This window comes from Pecten maximus, chromosome 7, assembly GCF_902652985.1.
Source record: "Pecten maximus chromosome 7, xPecMax1.1, whole genome shotgun sequence".
In the NCBI taxonomy this organism is placed as follows: Eukaryota; Metazoa; Mollusca; class Bivalvia; order Pectinida; family Pectinidae; genus Pecten; species Pecten maximus.
The window spans coordinates 5,216,346-5,236,969 of NC_047021.1; the positions used below are offsets into that span (position 1 = coordinate 5,216,346).

At 39.8% G+C, this 20,624-nt stretch overlaps 1 protein-coding gene and 2 long non-coding RNA genes across 4 annotated transcripts in view; 2 read left to right on the forward strand and 1 right to left on the reverse strand.

Moving 5' to 3' along the window:
- The window catches only part of LOC117331398 (protein MON2 homolog), a 620,780-nt gene extending 613,299 nt beyond the window's left edge, over window positions 1-7,481 (forward strand). Inside the window, exons 32-34 of the mRNA XM_033890102.1 lie at window positions 198-402; window positions 4,729-4,811; window positions 6,946-7,481. Of these exons, the coding sequence (XP_033745993.1) occupies window positions 198-402; window positions 4,729-4,811; window positions 6,946-7,109 (452 nt within the window). The 3' untranslated portion in view covers window positions 7,110-7,481. The remainder of the gene's footprint in view (window positions 1-197; window positions 403-4,728; window positions 4,812-6,945) is intronic.
- Window positions 7,482-9,156: 1,675 nt separating this feature from the next.
- LOC117331402 lies at window positions 9,157-11,904 on the reverse strand. Of its 2 annotated transcripts, none has more exons than XR_004533530.1 (3): window positions 10,769-11,904; window positions 9,881-10,628; window positions 9,157-9,621 (listed from the first exon to the last, which is right to left on the reverse strand). It is a non-coding gene; the product is annotated as an uncharacterized LOC117331402 (long non-coding RNA). The 2 variants fall into 2 exon arrangements; XR_004533529.1 differs by having other exon boundaries at window positions 9,681-10,628.
- Window positions 11,888-14,265, forward strand: LOC117331401. The gene is made up of 2 exons (XR_004533528.1): window positions 11,888-11,964; window positions 12,022-14,265. It is a non-coding gene; the product is annotated as an uncharacterized LOC117331401 (long non-coding RNA).
- The last annotated feature ends 6,359 nt before the right edge of the window (window positions 14,266-20,624 follow it).

A 20,624-nucleotide genomic window follows, 5' to 3' on the forward strand; every position in this document is an offset into this window, starting at 1 on the left:
TGTTCCCTGTACCAGATTCCTAAATGAATGTTCTCTTCCCTGTACCAGATTCCTTAAATGTTCTGTTCCCTGTACCAGATTCCTAAATGTCCCCTTCCCTGTACCAGATTCCTAAATGTTCTGTTCCCTGTACCAGATTCCTAAATGTCCTCTTCCCTGTACCAGATTCCTAAATGTTCTCTTCCCTGTTTTAACAGATACAGACTCAAGTCGGAAGCTACGTGAGGAGTTTGCCAAGACCTGTTTTGAAACATTATTGCAGTTCTCATTCATCAGCCAGACTAAATCAGAGGAGGGAACCATCACCAAACTGGCTGTATTGTCTCTCCTACAGCGCTGTCAGGACGTCGTCAAGAAATATGTTGAAGATGAGAGACTCAGTGGCAAATGTCCTCTCCCCAGGTATGACATCACCCTTCAAATGTCCTCTCCCCAGGTATGACATCACTCTTCAAATGTCCTCTCCCCAGGTATGACATCATTCTTCAAATGTACCACTCCCCAGGTATGACATCACCCTTCAAATGTACCACTCCCCAGGTATGACATCACTCTTCAAATGTACCACTCCCCAGGTATGACATCACTCTTCAAATGTCCTCTCCCCAGGTATGACATCATTCTTCAAATGTACCACTACCCAGGTATGACATCACCCTTCAAATGTCCTCTCCCCAGGTATGACAGCACTCTTCAAATGTCCTCTCCCCAGGTATGACATCATTCTTCAAATGTACCACTCCCCAGGTATGACATCACTCTTCAAATGTCCTCCCCCCAGGTATGACATCACTCTTCAAATGTCCTCTCCCCAGGTATGACATCACCCTTCAAATGTCCTCTCCCCAGGTATGACATCACTCTTCAAATGTCCTCTCCACAGGTATGACATCACTCTTCAAATGTTCTCTCCCCAGGTATGACATCACTCTTCAAATGTCCTCTCCCCAGGTATGACATCATTCTTCAAATGGCCTCTCCCCAGGTATGACATCATTCTTCAAATGTCCTCTCCCCAGGTATGACATCATTCTTCAAATGTACCACTCCCCAGGTATGACATCATTCTTCAAATGTCCTCTCCCCAGGTATGACAGCACTCTTCAAATGTCCTCTCAACCAGGTATGACATCACTCTTCAAATGTTTTCTCCCCAGGTATGACATCACCCTTCAAATGTCCTCTCCCCAGGTATGACATCACCCTTCAAATGTCCTCTCCCCAGGTATGACATCACTCTTCAAATGTCCTCTCCACAGGTATGACATCACTCTTCAAATGTTCTCTCCACAGGTATGACATCACCCTTCAAATGTCCTTTCCCCAGGTATGACATCACTCTTCAAATGTCCTCTCCCAAGTTTGACATCACACTTCAAATGTCCTCTCCCCAGGTATGACACCACTCTTCAAATGTCCTCTCCCCAGGTATGACATCATCCTTCAAATGTCCTCTCCCCAGGTATGACATCACCCTTCAAATGTACCACTCCCCAGGTATGACATCACTCCTCAAATGTCCTCTCCCCAGGTATGACATCACTCTTCAAATGTCCACTCCACAGGTATGACATCACTCTTCAAATGTCCTTTCCCCAGGTATGACATCACTCTTCAAATGTCCTCTCCCCAGGTATGACATCATTCTTCAAATGTACCACTCCCCAGGTATGACATCACTCTTCAAATGTCCTCTCCCCAGGTATGACATCACTCTTCAAATGTCCTCTCCACAGGTATCACATCACCCTTCAAATGTCCTCTCCCAAGTTTGACATCACTCTTCAAATGTCCTCTCCCCAGGTATGACATCATTCTTCAAATGTACCACTCCCCAGGTATGACATCACCCTTCAAATGTCCTCTCCCCAGGTATGACATCACTCTTCAAATGTCCTCTCCCCAGGTATGACATCACCCTTCAAATGTCCCCTCCCCAGGTATGACATCACCCTTCAAATGTCCTCTCCCCAGGTATGACATCATTCTTCAAATGTCCTCTCCCCAGGTATGACATCACTCTTCAAATGTCCTCTCCCCAGATATGACATCATTCTTCAAATGTACCACTCCACAGGTATGGCATCACCCTTCAAATGTCCTCTCCCCAGTTATGACATCACTCTTCAAATGTCCTCTCCCCAGGTATGACATCACTCTTCAAATGTCCTCTCCACAGGTATGACATCATTCTTCAAATGTACCACTCCCCAGGTATGACATCACTCTTCAAATGTCCTCTCCCCAGGTATGACATCACTCTTCAAATGTCCTCTCCACAGGTATCACATCACACTTCAAATGTCCTCTCCCAAGTTTGACATCACTCTTCAAATGTCCTCTCCCCAGGTATGACATCACTCTTCAAATGTCCTCTCCCCAGGTATGACATCACCCTTCAAATGTCCTCTCCCCAGGTATGACATCACTCCTCAAATGTCCTCTCCCCAGGTATGACAATACTCTTCAAATGTCCTCTCCCCAGGTATGACAATACTCTTCAAATGTCCTCTCCCCAGGTATGACATCACTTTTCAAATGTCCTCTCCCCAGGTATGACATCACTCTTCAAATGTCCTCTCCACAGGTATGACATCATCTTCAATGTCACTCCCAGGTATGACATCACTCTTCAAATGTCCTCTCCCCAGGTATGACATCACTCTTCAAATGTCCTCTCCCCAGGTATGACATCACTCTTCAAATGTCCTCTCCACAGGTATCACATCACCCTTCAAATGTCCTCTCCCAAGTTTGACATCACTCTTCAAATGTCCTCTCCCCAGGTATGACATCACTCTTCAAATGTCCTCTCCCCAGGTATGACATCACTCTTCAAATGTCCACTCCCCAGGTATGACACCATTCTTCAAATGTCCTCTCCCCAGGTATGACATCATTCTTCAAATGTCCTCTCCCCAGGTATGACATCACTCTTCAAATGTCCACTCCACAGGTATGACATCACTCTTCAAATGTCCTTTCCCCAGGTATGACATCACTCTTCAAATGTCCTCTCCCCAGGTATGACATCATTCTTCAAATGTACCACTCCCCAGGTATGACATCACTCTTCAAATGTCCTCTCCCCAGGTATGACATCACTCTTCAAATGTCCTCTCCACAGGTATCACATCACCCTTCAAATGTCCTCTCCCAAGTTTGACATCACTCTTCAAATGTCCTCTCCCCAGGTATGACATCATTCTTCAAATGTACCACTCCCCAGGTATGACATCACCCTTCAAATGTCCTCTCCCCAGGTATGACATCACTCTTCAAATGTCCTCTCCCCAGGTATGACATCACCCTTCAAATTTCCCCTCCCCAGGTATGACATCACCCTTCAAATGTCCTCTCCCCAGGTATGACATCATTCTTCAAATGTCCTCTCCCCAGGTATGACATCACTCCTCAAATGTCCTCTCCCCAGGTATGACATCATTCTTCAAATGTCCTCTCCCCAGATATGACATCATTCTTCAAATGTACCACTCCACAGGTATGGCATCACCCTTCAAATGTCCTCTCCCCAGTTATGACATCACTCTTCAAATGTCCTCTCCCCAGGTATGACATCACTCTTCAAATGTCCTCTCCACAGGTATGACATCATTCTTCAAATGTACCACTCCCCAGGTATGACATCACTCTTCAAATGTCCTCTCCCCAGGTATGACATCACTCTTCAAATGTCCTCTCCACAGGTATCACATCACACTTCAAATGTCCTCTCCCAAGTTTGACATCACTCTTCAAATGTCCTCTCCCCAGGTATGACATCACTCTTCAAATGTCCTCTCCCCAGGTATGACATCACCCTTCAAATGTCCTCTCCCCAGGTATGACATCACTCCTCAAATGTCCTCTCCCCAGGTATGACAATACTCTTCAAATGTCCTCTCCCCAGGTATGACAATACTCTTCAAATGTCCTCTCCCCAGGTATGACATCACTCTTCAAATGTCCTCTCCCCAGGTATGACATCACTCTTCAAATGTCCTCTCCACAGGTATGACATCATTCTTCAAATGTACCACTCCCCAGGTATGACATCACTCTTCAAATGTCCTCTCCCCAGGTATGACATCACTCTTCAAATGTCCTCTCCACAGGTATCACATCACCCTTCAAATGTCCTCTCCCAAGTTTGACATCACTCTTCAAATGTCCTCTCCCCAGGTATGACATCACTCTTCAAATGTCCTCTCCCCAGGTATGACATCACTCTTCAAATGTCCACTCCCCAGGTATGACACCATTCTTCAAATGTCCTCTCCCCAGGTATGACATCATTCTTCAAATGTCCTCTCCCCAGGTATGACATCACTCTTCAAATGTCCTCTCCCCAGGTATGACATCACTCTTCAAATGTACCACTCCCCAGTTATGACATCACTCTTCAAATGTCCTCTCCCCAGGTATGACATCACTCTTCAAATGTCCTCTCCACAGGTATGACATCATTCTTCAAATGTACCACTCCCCAGGTATGACATCACCCTTCAAATGTCCTCTCCCCAGGTATGACATCACTCTTCAAATGTCCTCTCCCAAGTTTGACATCACTCTTCAAATGTCCTCTCCACAGGTATCACATCATTCTTCAAACACTATTTCTGATATATAGTGTGATGAAGGCTGGGGCTTTTGAGCCTCATGTTTTCTCATTTACTATTTAAAGATGACCTGCAAAACAAAGATCATCCTATGTGTTTTATGTTACAGACCCAGATTGGCTGAAATGGCATCAGTTTTGAAGGCCATCACAACACTGTTAGTGTCACTGAAAAAAGCTCCTCCTGCAAATGGTAAGGCTGAGTGAGTTATGATATATGCTATGGGACATTGTCCATCATATCACCATTATGTCTGTGTTACTGGCCATATCACCATTGTGTCTGTGTTACTGGCCATATCACCATTGTGTCTGTGTTACTGGCCATATCACCATTGTGTCTGTGTGTTACTGGTCATATCACCATTGTGTCTGTGTTACTGGTCATATCACCATTGTGTCTGTGTTACTGGCCATATCACCATTGTGTCTGTGTGTTACTGGTCATATCACCATTGTGTCTGTGTGTTACTCGCCATATCACCATTGTGTCTGTGTGTTACTGGTCATATCACCATTGTGTGTCTGTGTTACTGGCCATATCACCATTGTGTCTGTGTGTTACTGGCCATATCACCATTGCTTCTGTGTGTTACTCGCCATATCACCATTGTGTCTGTGTGTTACTGGCCATATCACCATTGTGTCTGTGTTACTGGCCATATCACCATTGTGTCTGTGTGTTACTGGCCATATCACCATTGTGTCTGTGTGTTACTGGCCATATCACCATTGTGTCTGTGTGTTACTGACCATATCACCATTGTGTATGTGTTACAGGCCATAACACCATTGTGTCTGTGTTACTCGCCATATAACCATTGTGTCTGTGTTACTGGCCATATCACCATTGTGTCTGTGTGTTACTGGCCATATCACCATTGTGTCTGTGTTACTGGCCATATCACCATTGTGTCTGTGTGTTACTGGCCATATCACCATTGTGTCTGTGTGTTACTGGCCATATCACCATTGTGTCTGTGTTACTCGCCATATAACCATTGTGTCTGTGTGTTACTGGCCATATCACCATTGTGTCTGTGTGTTACAGGCCATAACACCATTGTGTCTGTGTGTTACTGGCCATATCACCATTGTGTCTGTGTGTTACTGGCCATATCACCATTGTGTCTGTGTGTTACTGGCCATATCACCATTGTGTCTGTGTGTTACTGGCCATATCACCATTGTGTCTGTGTTACTGGTCATATTACCATTGTGTCTGTGTTACTGGCCATATTACCATTGTGTCTGTGTGTTACTGGCCATATCACCATTGTGTCTGTGTGTTACTGGCCATATCACCATTATATCTGTGTGTTACTCGCCATATCACCATTGTGTCTGTGTGTTACTGGTCATATCACCATTGTGTCTGTGTGTTACTGGCCATATCACCATTGTGTTTGTGTTACTGGTCATATCACCATTGTGTCTGTGTTACTGGTCATATCACCATTGTGTCTGTGTTACTCGCCATATCACCATTGTGTCTGTGTTACTGGCCATATCACCATTGTGTCTGTGTGTTACTGGCCATATCACCATTGTGTCTGTGTTACTGGTCATATTACCATTGTGTCTGTGTTACTGGCCATATTACCATTGTGTCTGTGTGTTACTGGCCATATCACCATTGTGTCTGTGTGTTACTGGCCATATCACCATTATATCTGTGTGTTACTCGCCATATCACCATTGTGTCTGTGTGTTACTGGTCATATCACCATTGTGTCTGTGTGTTACTGGCCATATCACCATTGTGTCTGTGTGTTACTGGCCATATCACCATTGTGTCTGTGTGTTACTCGCCATATCATCATTATGTCTGTGTTACTCGCCATATCACCATTATGTCTGTGTGTTACTGGCCATATCACCATTGTGTCTGTGTGTTACTGGCCATAGCACCATTGTGTCTGTGTGTTACTGGCCATATCACCATTGTGTCTGTGTGTTACTCGCCATATCATCATTATGTCTGTGTTACTCGCCATATCACCATTATGTCTGTGTGTTACTGGCCATATCACCATTGTGTCTGTGTGTTACTGGCCATATCACCATTGTGTCTGTGTTACTGGCCATATCACCATTGTGTCTGTGTGTTACTGGCCATATCACCATTGTGTCTGTGTGTTACTGGCCATATCACCATTGTGTCTGTGTGTTACTGGCCATATCACCATTGTGTCTGTGTTACTGGCCATATTACCATTGTGTCTGTGTGTTACTCGCCATATAACCATTATGTCTGTGTGTTACTCGCCATATCATCATTATGTCTGTGTGTTACTCGCCATATAACCATTGTCTGTGTTTTACAGTGGAGCTGAGTGTTTGGAAGCAAGTTATACAGCTGTATCCGTACCTAGTAGACTGTACCACCTCCTCCTCACCCAATGTCTGCCGTGCCCTCAAGGATGCTCTCCACCAGTACCGTGCCCTCTTGGTCCCACCAATGTCCACCGCCCTCAACGGTACATCATAGGAGATAACTACAATGTCACTACTTAGGACACGTGAAATCTGGACAGAACGCAAAGTCACCTATACAGAAATGTCGTCCTTGAGACAGGAGTCAAGGTCATCCACAGTGGATTTTTTCATTGGAATAGAAGTCAACTTTACCTAAAATGACTTGCCCTTATTACATGGAGATTCTACAGATCAAATTTTAACTACATTGTACATGGAACCACCAAGTGAGAATTTGTGTTGTGTAATAACATTATCCTATACTGTGATCACTGATCAAGGTCAGATGTCACTAACTAATCTTTTGTACATGTTATGATACAAAGTCAATGTTTTTATTGACTGTTCACTGGATAAACCCCTGTGTCATTAAAAAGTATATTTATATATTGTTGATATCCATCACTGCCAATGTATTTGTAGGCCTAATATATAAAGGTCAGAGTTCAAAGGTCACATATTGGTTGTGGGTGTTACTAGTTAGTTGTAGGTGACAAAGGTTGTTGCTGGAAGATTATACAAACTCTTTTCTAGTCTTTCATCTGCTGATTTATGTCATGTGATATATATAGACACTGATTATTGTATCGATAATTAATGAAATACCTACATACATGTATATATGTGTGTGTGTGTGAGTGTGTTGTACAGGGTCATAGTTCAACAGAATGATGTATGTTCTGTTGTTGGGTAACTGTATTTACTACAATATAATATTGGGGATGTGCAACTGTACATGTGTAGGTATGGTGTGTCTATACACAGTAATGGTGTCTTGGTCCATGTATACTGACAGAGTTTATATATCACAGGGACATTAACATACAAGGATTGATGTCCCTATGGTAACTAATGTATGATTTTCTGTTATTTGTATATATTTCATAATATGAATCATTTTGTAGAATGTTTGCCCAATGTTTTGAATCTTCTCACAACTTGGGCGTGAGTAATAGATGAGTACAGGAGACATTGTTATACATGTTTCTGTGGTCAGTCAACAACATGTGTCTGTGGTCAGTGGTCAGTCAACAACAATACAGCAAAGTCATAAAATTACAGGAGCATTTAAATGGCACTAGTTTATGCTTGAGAATGTATTATTGATCCTTTTTAGGCCCTGGTAGATATACCCCAGTTACTCGATTTCCTTAAGACAAGAGCACATAACCCAGCCTTACGTTGGTACACATTTAGTGTAGTATACACGGGTATCTATAAACCCCGTCTAGGGCCTTGCAAGGATACACGGGTATCTATAAACCCTGTCTAGGACCTAACAAGGGTATATGGGTATGTAATAACCCTGTCTAGGGCCTTACAAGGGTATACATTTAGTGTAGTATACATGGGTATCTATTAACCCTGTCTAGAGCCTTACAAGGGTATACATTTAGTGTAGTATACATGGGTATCTATTAACCCTGTCTAGGGCCTTACAAGGGTATACATTTAGTGTAGTATACATGGGTATCTATTAACCCTGTCTAGAGCCTTACAAGGGTATACATTTAGTGTAGTATACACGGGTATCTATAAACCCTGTCTAGGGCCTTACAAGGATACACGGGTATCTATAAACCCTGTCTAGGGCCTTACAAGGGTATACATTTAGGGTAGTATACATGGGTATCTATTAACCCTGTCTAGGGCCTTACAAGGGTATACATTTAGGGTAGTATACATGGGTATCTATTAACCCTGTCTAGGACCTTACAAGGATACATGGGTATGTATTAACCCTGTCTAGGGCCTTACAAGGATACACGGGTATCTATAAACCCTGTCTAGGGCCTTACAAGGATACACGGGTATCTATTAACCCTGTCTAGGGCCTTACAAGGATACATGGGTATCTATTAACCCTGACTAGGGCCTTACAAGGATACATGGGTACATATTAACCCTGTCTAGGGCCTTACAAGGATACATGGGTATGTATTAACCCTGTCTAGGGCCTTACAAGGGTATACATTTAGGGTAGTATACGTGGGTACCTATTTACCCTGTCTAGGGCCTTACAAGGATACATGGGTATCTATTAACCCTATCTAGGGCCTTACAAGGATACACGGGTATCTATTAACCCTGTCTAGGGCCCTACAAGGGTATACATTTAGGGTAGTATACATGGGTATCTATTAACCCTGACTAGGGCCTTACAAGGATACATGGGTATCTATTAACCCTGTCTAGGGCCTTACAAGGGTATACATTTAGGGTAGTATACATGGGTATCTATTAACCCTGTCTAGGGCCTTACAAGGATACATGGGTATCTATTTACCCTGTCTAGGGCCTTACAAGGATACACGGGTATGTATTAACCCTGTCTAGGGCCTTACAAGGATACATGGGTACCTATAAACCCTGTCTAGGGCCTTACAAGGATACACGGGTATGTATTAACCCTGTCTAGGGCCTTACAAGGATACACGGGTACCTATTTACCCTGTCTAGGGCCTTACAAGGATACATGGGTATGTATTAACCCTGCCTAGGGCCTTACAAGGATACACGGGTACCTATAAACCCTGTCTAGGGCCTTACAAGGGTATACATTTAGGGTAGTATACGTGGGTACCTATTTACCCTGTCTAGGGCCTTACAAGGATACACGGGTATCTATAAACCCTGTCTAGGGCCCTACAAGGGTATACATTTAGGGTAGTATACATGGGTATCTATTAACCCTGACTAGGGCCTTACAAGGATACATGGGTATCTATTAACCCTGTCTAGGGCCTTACAAGGGTATACATTTAGGGTAGTATACGTGGGTACCTATTTACCCTGTCTAGGGCCTTACAAGGATACACGGGTATCTATTAACCCTGTCTAGGGCCTTACAAGGGTATACATTTAGGGTAGTATACGTGGGTACCTATTTACCCTGTCTAGGGCCTTACAAGGATACACGGGTATCTATAAACCCTGTCTAGGGCCCTACAAGGGTATACATTTAGGGTAGTATACATGGGTATCTATTAACCCTGACTAGGGCCTTACAAGGATACATGGGTATCTATTAACCCTGTCTAGGGCCTTACAAGGGTATACATTTAGGGTAGTATACGTGGGTACCTATTTACCCTGTCTAGGGCCTTACAAGGATACACGGGTATCTATTAACCCTGTCTAGGGCCTTACAAGGATACATGGGTATCTATTAACCCTGTCTAGGGCCTTACAAGGATACATGGGTATCTATTAACCCTGTCTAGGGCCCTACAAGGGTATACATTTAGTGTAGTATACATGGGTACATATTAACCCTGTCTAGGGCCTTACAAGGATACATGGGTATGTATTAACCCTGTCTAGGGCCTTACAAGGATACATGGGTACATATTAACCCTGTCTAGGGCCTTACAAGGATACATGGGTACATATTAACCCTGTCTAGGGCCTTACAAGGATACATGGGTACATATTAACCCTGTCTAGGGCCTTACAAGGATACACGGGTATCTATAAACCCTGTCTAGGGCCTTACAAGGATACACGGGTATCTATTAACCCTGTCTAGGACCTTACAAGGGTATACATTTAGGTAGTATACACGGGTATCTATTAACCCTGACTAGGGCCTTACAAGGATACACAGGTATGTATTAACCCTGTCTAGGACCTTACAAGGATACATGGGTATCTATTAACCCTGTCTAGGACCTTACAAGGATACACGGGTATCTATTAACCCTGTCTAGAGCCTTACAAGGATACAAGGGTACATATTAACCCTGTCTAGAGCCTTATAACGATATACATTATACCTCTATCCTGTTGAGTGAATGTACTTTGTAGCTGATTCTGAGGCCTCACAAAATTATATCACCTCATTCTGTATAGGGAAGTGTGTGAACAGTCCTTTACAACTACCTTGTCCTGTCCTGTGTTTGGTATGGTACACTGGAGAAGGGAGACAACTCTTCCAGTATAATTCATCATGTTTCCACTGAAAAAAGATATTACTGAGAATAATAAGAACATTGTTACAAAATATATTCCTCATTTTATTAGATTTCTTTTTCTTTTTCCAAAGAAACTTATTCAAAACACAATCTTCATTTTCCTTTCTCATTAGAAAGATCCTTTTCAAAACACTATTTCAGGAAACTCCTACAAAAACACGTTATTTCATGTTGTAAATTGAATCTGTTTAAAACATGATCATCATTTTTTTTCATTGTATGTTCTGATGTTCTTAAAAGATAAGGTTCCATTTATTTTTCAGTAATATCATAAAATGTTTCATCATTTCTTTGTCAGTATCAAACTTGTATTAAGAACTTGTTAAAATTCAGAAATATAATAGAACATGAAAAAAATATCAAAGTTATAGATTTAATGTGTTAATATGATAATGAGAATTTGTGGACTCAAAATCTACTACACAAAACAAGTTAACCCCCCCCCCCCTAAGTTTGATCACATGTGCTGTTGAAGTTACTAGTATATATGTAAAGAGGGAGCTATGTAAAGAAGGGTATACAATGTATATAATGATAATTAATCCATTTTATAGATAGGACATATAAACACATCACATTATATAATTATTGACATCATGGTGTTAGTAAACAGAGAGATTTAGACACACCACATTATATAATTATTGACACCATGGTGTTAGTTAACACAGGAGAGATTTAGACACACCACATTATATAATTATTGACATCATGGTGTTAGTTAACACAGGAGAGATTTAGACACACCACATTATATAATTATTGACATCATGGTGTTAGTAAACATAGATATTTAGACACACCACATTATATAATAATTGACATCATGGTGTTAGTTAACACAGGAGAGATTTAGACACACCACATTATATAATTATTGACATCATGGTGTTAGTAAACAGAGATATTTAGACACACCACATTATATAATAATTGACATCCTGGTGTTAGTTAACACAGGAGAGATTTAGACACACCACATTATATAATTATTGACATCATGGTGTTAGCAAACAGAGAGATTTAGAAACACCACATTATATAATTATTGACATCTTGGTGTTAGTAGACAGAGAGATTTAGACACACCACATTATATAATTATTGACATCATGGTGTTAGTTAACACAGGAGAGATTTAGACACACCACATTATATAATTATTGACATCATGGTGTTAGTAAACAGAGATATTTAGACACACCACATTATATAATAATTGACATCATGGTGTTAGCAAACAGAGAGATTTAGACACACCACATTATATAATTATTGACACCATGGTGTTAGTAAACAGAGAGATATAGACACACCACATTATATAATAATTGACATCATGGTGTTAGTAAACAGAGAGATTTAGACACACCACATTATATAATTATTGACATCTTGGTGTTAGTAAACACAGGAGAGATTTAGACACACCACATTATATAATTATTGACATCATGGTGTTAGTAAACAGAGAGATTTAGACACACCACATTATATAATTATTGACATCATGGTGTTAGCAAACAGAGATTTAGACACACCACATTATATAATTATTGACATCTTGGTGTTAGTAAACAGAGAGATATAGACACACCACATTATATAATTATTGACATCATGGTGTTAGTAAACACAGCAGAGATTTAGACACACCACATTATATAATTATTGACATCATGGTGTTAGTAAACAGAGAGATTTAGACACACCACATTATATAATTATTGACATCATGGTGTTAGTAAACAGAGAGATAGACACACCACATTATATAATAATTGACATCATGGTGTTAGTAAACAGAGAGATTTAGACACACCACATTATATAATTATTGATATCTTGGTGTTAGTAGACAGAGAGATAGACACACCACATTATATAATTATTGACATCATGGTGTTAGTAAACAGAGAGATTTAGACACACCACATTATATAATAATTGACATCATGGTGTTAGTAAACAGAGAGATTTAGACACACCACATTATATAATTATTGACATCTTGGTGTTAGTAAACAGAGAGATATAGACACACCACATTATATAATTATTGACACCATGGTGTTAGTTAACACAGGAGAGATTTAGACACACCACATTATATAATTATTGACATCATGGTGTTAGTAAACAGAGAGATAGACACACCACATTATATAATAATTGACATCATGGTGTTAGTAAACAGAGAGATTTAGACACACCACATTATATAATTATTGACATCTTGGTGTTAGTAAACAGAGAGATATAGACACACCACATTATATAATTATTGACATCATGGTGTTAGTAAACACAGCAGAGATTTAGACACACCACATTATATAATTATTGACATCATGGTGTTAGTAAACACAGGAGAGATATAGACACACCACATTATATAATTATTGACATCATGGTGTTAGTAAACAGAGAGATTTAGACACACCACATTATATAATTATTGACATCATGGTGTTAGTAAACAGAGAGATAGACACACCACATTATATAATTATTGACATCATGGTGTTAGTAAACAGAGAGATATAGACACACCACATTATATAATAATTGACATCATGGTGTTAGCAAACAGAGAGATTTAGACACACCACATTATATAATTATTGACATCATGGTGTTAGTAAACAGAGAGATTTAGACACACCACATTATATAATTATTGACATCATGGTGTTAGTAAACAGAGAGATTTAGACACACCACATTATATAATTGTTGACATCATAGTGTTAGTAAACAGAGAGATTTAGACACACCACATTATATAATTATTGACATCTTGGTGTTAGTAAACAGAGAGATTTAGACACACCACATTATATAATTATTGACATCATGGTGTTAGTTAACACAGGAGAGATTTAGACACACCACCTTATATAATTATTGACATCATGGTGTTAGTAAACAGAGAGATTTAGACACACCACATTATATAATTATTGACATCATGGTGTTAGTTAACACAGGAGAGATTTAGACACACCACATTATATAATTATTGACATCATGGTGTTAGTAAACAGAGAGATTTAGACACACCACATTATATAATAATTGACATCATGGTGTTAGTAAACACAGGAGAGATTCGCTCTGTCATGACAAGGAAGGCCAGAACTTAGTGATCGGGTAGACAGTTATATAATGAATAAATGTATAACATTATTTCCATGTTTGCTTTGTTTGTTGTGTTTTGTCAATCATTTTATGAACATTTACGTATTTCAAGGTCACAAAAACAAACAAAATTACGCTGTAACAAAACCCATTCCACAACATAATAGAAGTCAGTCTTACAAAAAGTGAGATGACGACTGAGCTTCAAAACACTCACTGAAACTCCTGGTCCAACAAAATGTATCCAATAGTGTTAACATACAGGATCTCAGTCATACAAAATATATCAAGCGTGTTAGCACAAAAACTCAAACTCGTACAAAACGTATACCACAGTGTTAACACACGGGAACTCAAACTTGTACAAAACGTATACCACAGTGTTAACACACGGGAACTCAAACTTGTACAAAACGTATACCACAGTGTTAACACACGGGAACTCAAACTCGTACAAAACGTATACCACAGTGTTAACACACGGGAACTCAAGAGTCGTACAAAACGTATACCACAGTGTTAACACACGGGAACTCAAGAGTCGTACAAAACGTATACCACAGTGTTAACACACAGGAACTCAAACTCGTACAAAACGTATACCACAGTGTTAACACACGGGAACTCAAACTCGTACAAAATGTATACCACAGTGTTAACACACGGGAACTCAAACTCGTACAAAACGTACACCACAGTGTTAACACACGGGAACTCAAACTCGTACAAAACGTATACCACAGTGTTAACACACGGGAACTCAAACTCGTACAAAACGTACACCACAGTGTTAACACACGGGAACTCAAACTCGTACAAAACGTATACCACAGTGTTAACACACGGGAACTCAAACTCGTACAAAACGTATACCACAGTGTTAACACACGGGAACTCAAACTCGTACAAAACGTACACCACAGTGTTAACACACGGGAACTCAAACTCGTACAAAACGTACACCACAGTGTTAACACACGGGAACTCAAACTCGTACAAAACGTACACCACAGTGTTAACACACGGGAACTCAAACTCGTACAAAACGTATACCACAGTGTTAACACACGGGAACTCAAGCTCGTACAAAACGTATACCACAGTGTTAACACACGGGAACTCAAACTCGTACAAAATGTATACCACAGTGTTAACACACGGGAACTCAAACTTGTACAAAACGTACACCACAGTGTTAACACACGGGAACTCAAACTCGTACAAAACGTATACCACAGTGTTAACACACGGGAACTCAAGAGTCGTACAAAACGTATACCCAGTGTTAACACACGGGAACTCAAACTCGTACAAAACGTATATCACAGTGTTAACACACGGGAACTCAAACTCGTACAAAACGTACACCACAGTGTTAACACACGGGAACTCAAACTCTTACAAAACGTATACCACAGTGTTAACACACGGGAAATCAAACTTGTACAAAACGTATACCACAGTGTTAACACACGGGAACTCAAACTCGTACAAAACGTATACCACAGTGTTAACACACGGGAACTCAGAGTCGTACAAAACGTATACCACAGTGTTAACACACAGGAACTCAAACTTGTACAAAACGTATACCACAGTGTTAACACACGGGAACTCAAACTCGTACAAAACGTACACCACAGTGTTAACACACGGGAACTCAAACTCGTACAAAACGTATACCACAGTGTTAACACACGGGAACTCAAGAGTCGTACAAAAGGTACACCACAGTGTTAACACACGGGAACTCAAGAGTCGTACAAAACGTACACCACAGTGTTAACACACGGGAACTCAAGAGTCGTACAAAACGTACACCACAGTGTTAACACACGGGAACTCAAACTCGTACAAAACGTATACCACAGTGTTAACACACGGGAACTCAAACTCTTACAAAACGTATACCACAGTGTTAACACACGGGAAATCAAACTTGTACAAAACGTATACCACAGTGTTAACACACAGGAACTCAAACTTGTACAAAACGTATACCACAGTGTTAACACACGGGAACTCAAACTGGTACAAAACGTATACCACAGTGTTAACACACGGGAACTCAAGAGTCGTACAAAACGTACACCACAGTGTTAACACACGGGAACTCAAACTCGTACAAAACGTATACCACAGTGTTAACACACGGGAACTCAGAATCGTACAAAACGTATACCACAGTGTTAACACACGGGAACTCAAGAGTCGTACAAAACGTACACCACAGCGTTAACACACGGGAACTCACTCGTACAAAACGTATACCACAGTGTTAACACACGGGAACTCAAACTTGTACAAAACGTATACCACAGTGTTAACACACGGGAACTCAAACTCGTACAAAACGTATACCACAGTGTTAACACACGGGAACTCAAACTCGTGCAAAACATATACCACAGTGTTAACACACGGGAACTCAAGAGTCGTACAAAACGTATACCACAGTGTTAACACACGGGAACTCAAACTCGTACAAAACGTATACCACAGTGTTAACACACGGGAACTCAAACTCGTACAAAACGTATACCACAGTGTTAACACACGGGAACTCAAACTCGTACAAAACGTATACCACAGTGTTAACACACGGGAACTCAAGAGTCGTACAAAACGTATACCACAGTGTTAACACACGGGAACTCAAACTCGTACAAAACGTATACCACAGTGTTAACACACAGGAACTCAAACTCGTACAAAACGTATACCACAGTGTTAACACACGGGAACTCAAACTCGTACAAAACGTATACCACAGTGTTAACACACGGGAACTCAAACTCGTACAAAACGTATACCACAGTGTTAACACACGGAACTCAAACTCGTACAAAACGTATACCACAGTGTTAACACACAGGAACTCAAACTCGTACAAAACGTATACCACAGTGTTAACACACGGGAACTCAAACTCGTACAAACGTATACCACAGTGTTAACACACGGGAACTCAAACTCGTACAAAACGTATACCACAGTGTTAACACACGGGAACTCAAGAGTCGTACAAAACGTACACCACAGTGTTAACACACGGGAACTCAACTCGTACAAAACGTATACCACAGTGTTAACACACGGGAACTCAAACTTGTACAAAACGTATACCACAGTGTTAACACACGGGAACTCAAACTCGTACAAAACGTACACCACAGTGTTAACACACGGGAACTCAAGAGTCGTACAAAACGTATACCACAGTGTTAACACACGGGAACTCAAACTCGTACAAAACGTATACCACAGTGTTAACACACGGGAACTCAAACTCGTACAAAACGTATACCACAGTGTTAACACACGGGAACTCAAACTCGTACAAAACGTACACCACAGTGTTAACACACGGGAACTCAAACTCGTACAAAACGTACACCACAGTGTTAACACACGGGAACTCAAGAGTCGTACAAAACGTATACCACAGTGTTAACACACGGGAACTCAAACTCGTACAAAACGTATACCACAGTGTTAACACACGGGAACTCAAACTCTTACAAAACGTATACCACAGTGTTAACACACGGGAACTCAAACTCGTACAAAACGTACACCACAGTGTTAACACACAGGAACTCAAACTTGTACAAAACGTATACCACAGTGTTAACACACGGGAACTCAAGAGTCGTACAAAACGTACACCACAGTGTTAACACACGGGAACTCAAACTCGTACAAAACGTATACCACAGTGTTAACACACGGGAACTCAGAATCGTACAAAACGTATACCACAGTGTTAACACACGGGAACTCAAGAGTCGTACAAAACGTACACCACAGTGTTAACACACGGGAACTCAAACTCGTACAAAACGTACACCACAGTGTTAACACACGGAAACTCAAACACGTACAAAACGTACACCACAGTGTTAACACACGGGAACTCAAACTCGTACAAAACGTATACTGCAATGTTAACACACTTAAACAAAGTAGTTAATAGTTTAATGCTTAATGACTCTCTCTCTCTCTCTCTCTCTCTCTCTCTCTCTCTCTCTCTCTCTCTCTCTCTCTCTCTCTCTCTCTCTCTCTCTCTCTCTCTCTCTCTCTCTCTCTCTCTCTCTTGCCATATTTATCCTCTTATACACATACACTGATAGTACATCAATGCAAGACGATGTTGAAAAGACACTCAAATTCCCGATGTGACGTCATTGTTAGAGTGACGTCATTTTATTTCATTTCATATTATCCAATACTTATCAGTGCATGGAAATGGCATATTCTTCTTTACGAAAAACGAAGGCTTTGAGAAACAAACAAATTAAGTCATGACAGTAGCTCTCTTACCATTGACAGAGCTATTATAGTTTGTCACACTCCGTCTGTTATGGACACAGCGTGTAACGTTTCAGATTGTGTACGTTTTATTAACGACAAATCTTATATCATTAACACAGCTTTTTTTAAAAAATACATTATAACACAAACTAAAACTCGTTATAACGCAAATAAAATAATACGTCATAACGCGAACTGAAATCGTAATAACGTAAACAACACTGTTAAAACACCATTAGACATCCAATTAAACACAAACGATTCCTTGATATAAATGCCAGGAAAACTGGGGAATACGGATTGATATTCACTTAGACGTCTTATATCAATATTGAACCATTAAAAACCATTAACAGACTAAGTGATATATCACTATTGAACCATTAAAACCATTAACAGACTAAGTGATATATCACTATTGAACCATTAAAAATCAGTAAATGACTAAGTAATATATCACTATTGAACCATTAAAAATAATTAAACGACTAAGTGATATATATCACTTGGAAGTGTGAGTAGGTGATATCACTCGGATGTTAAAGTGATCTGTTAAACGTCTAAGTGATATCATCTTTCAACAGATTTTGTCTCGGGCCATAACCAGGGATAATTAATTCTAATAAAACGAACAAACAAAAGCTCAAAAAATAAAGAGAAAAAAAATCCGCAAGAGTTATTGTTGTGTTTTTCATAAATTAAATTATCGGTTAAAGTTTTTGAAAGAGTTGTTTTTAAATTTACAATTATTTCGTGAAGATTCCCTTTCCTGTTAAAACAGTCTGGTTTCATGTCATGTCACTCGACAGTACAGCAACTAATCGAAATTTACCACAAAATTTGTTGTTCACTACAGGAAAAAAAAATACGTCTTACTTTTTTTTATTTTATTTATTTTCATATTTATTATTTTTTTATTATTATTTTTTTGTGACTTCTCTGAAGCGTTTGACCGTGTATGGCAGAAGGGTTCGTCTATTTAGTCTGAAGCATATGGTATTAGAGGTGATCTTTTAAAACAATTTTAAAATATATATACATTTCTGATCGTCAGCAACAAGTTTTAGTTACACATGTGTATTCCCATACATGTTACGCGAATGCTGGTGTGCCACAGGGAAGCGTTTTGGGACCCTTTTGTTTTAAATATCAATGATATTGTTGATAATATGAATAGTATATCTCGTTTATTTGCTGATGACGCTTCATTAATATATTCTTCATCATCTCTTTTAGACATTCAAAGGTCTCTTGATAATGACCTGCAAACACTCAGTAAATGGTCTCAAGACTGAATCTCTAAAAACCCCAAAAAATGATGTGTTGCTAATAACAAATTTAAAATAATATTCCACCATTGCACCTTTCGTTTGGAGAAGAAACTTTGAAGTTAGTTGATAACACGTGGTTTTCAGTTCGGATGCAAAGTGGTCTCTCTAGGGTTGTATGAGAGTGTGTGACAATGTAATACATGCCATATTTCTTTTTGTGTATATAAGTTGTATAAGTTTTGCCGTATCCCCTTGCTAAGAAAAGAAATAATTCCTAGGCTTGTCCCAGTCTATCTCGTAGCCGCATGGCTTTCCTGAGCTCAAAATTTATCTTATAACAACTATTTTGATAAAGACTGTTCGGTGAATTTAACACTGGCGATTTCAACAGAATCAGATTTGGGAAATATATATCCCAATCCAAAGTATCAATCAAATTATTCCTAACTTATTAAAATCTGCATTTTTTATGTGACCAAACTTGACGGGTATATAGACGGAAATACTACACAACCGTCACGATCACTAAACAGTTACTGACAGTACAAATAACATGTAAAATGTATAAAGGCCTACTGCGCTGTTCAAACTGTGTTGATATTGATACTCAATAATCGGCTAATTTAAGATTTCCATATTTTATACAGACGACCATTCGAGTAGTGAAGATAAGAATATATATGTATATATATGTACATTAGTCATAATTCACGATAACTCAGTTTTATACTACTGTAACTGTGAAAGGTAGCATTCTATTTTTAGTTTCTAGCTACGGCAAAGAATCGAACCAATCAGAACTAAGCTCACTACTTGGTTAGTTATTTT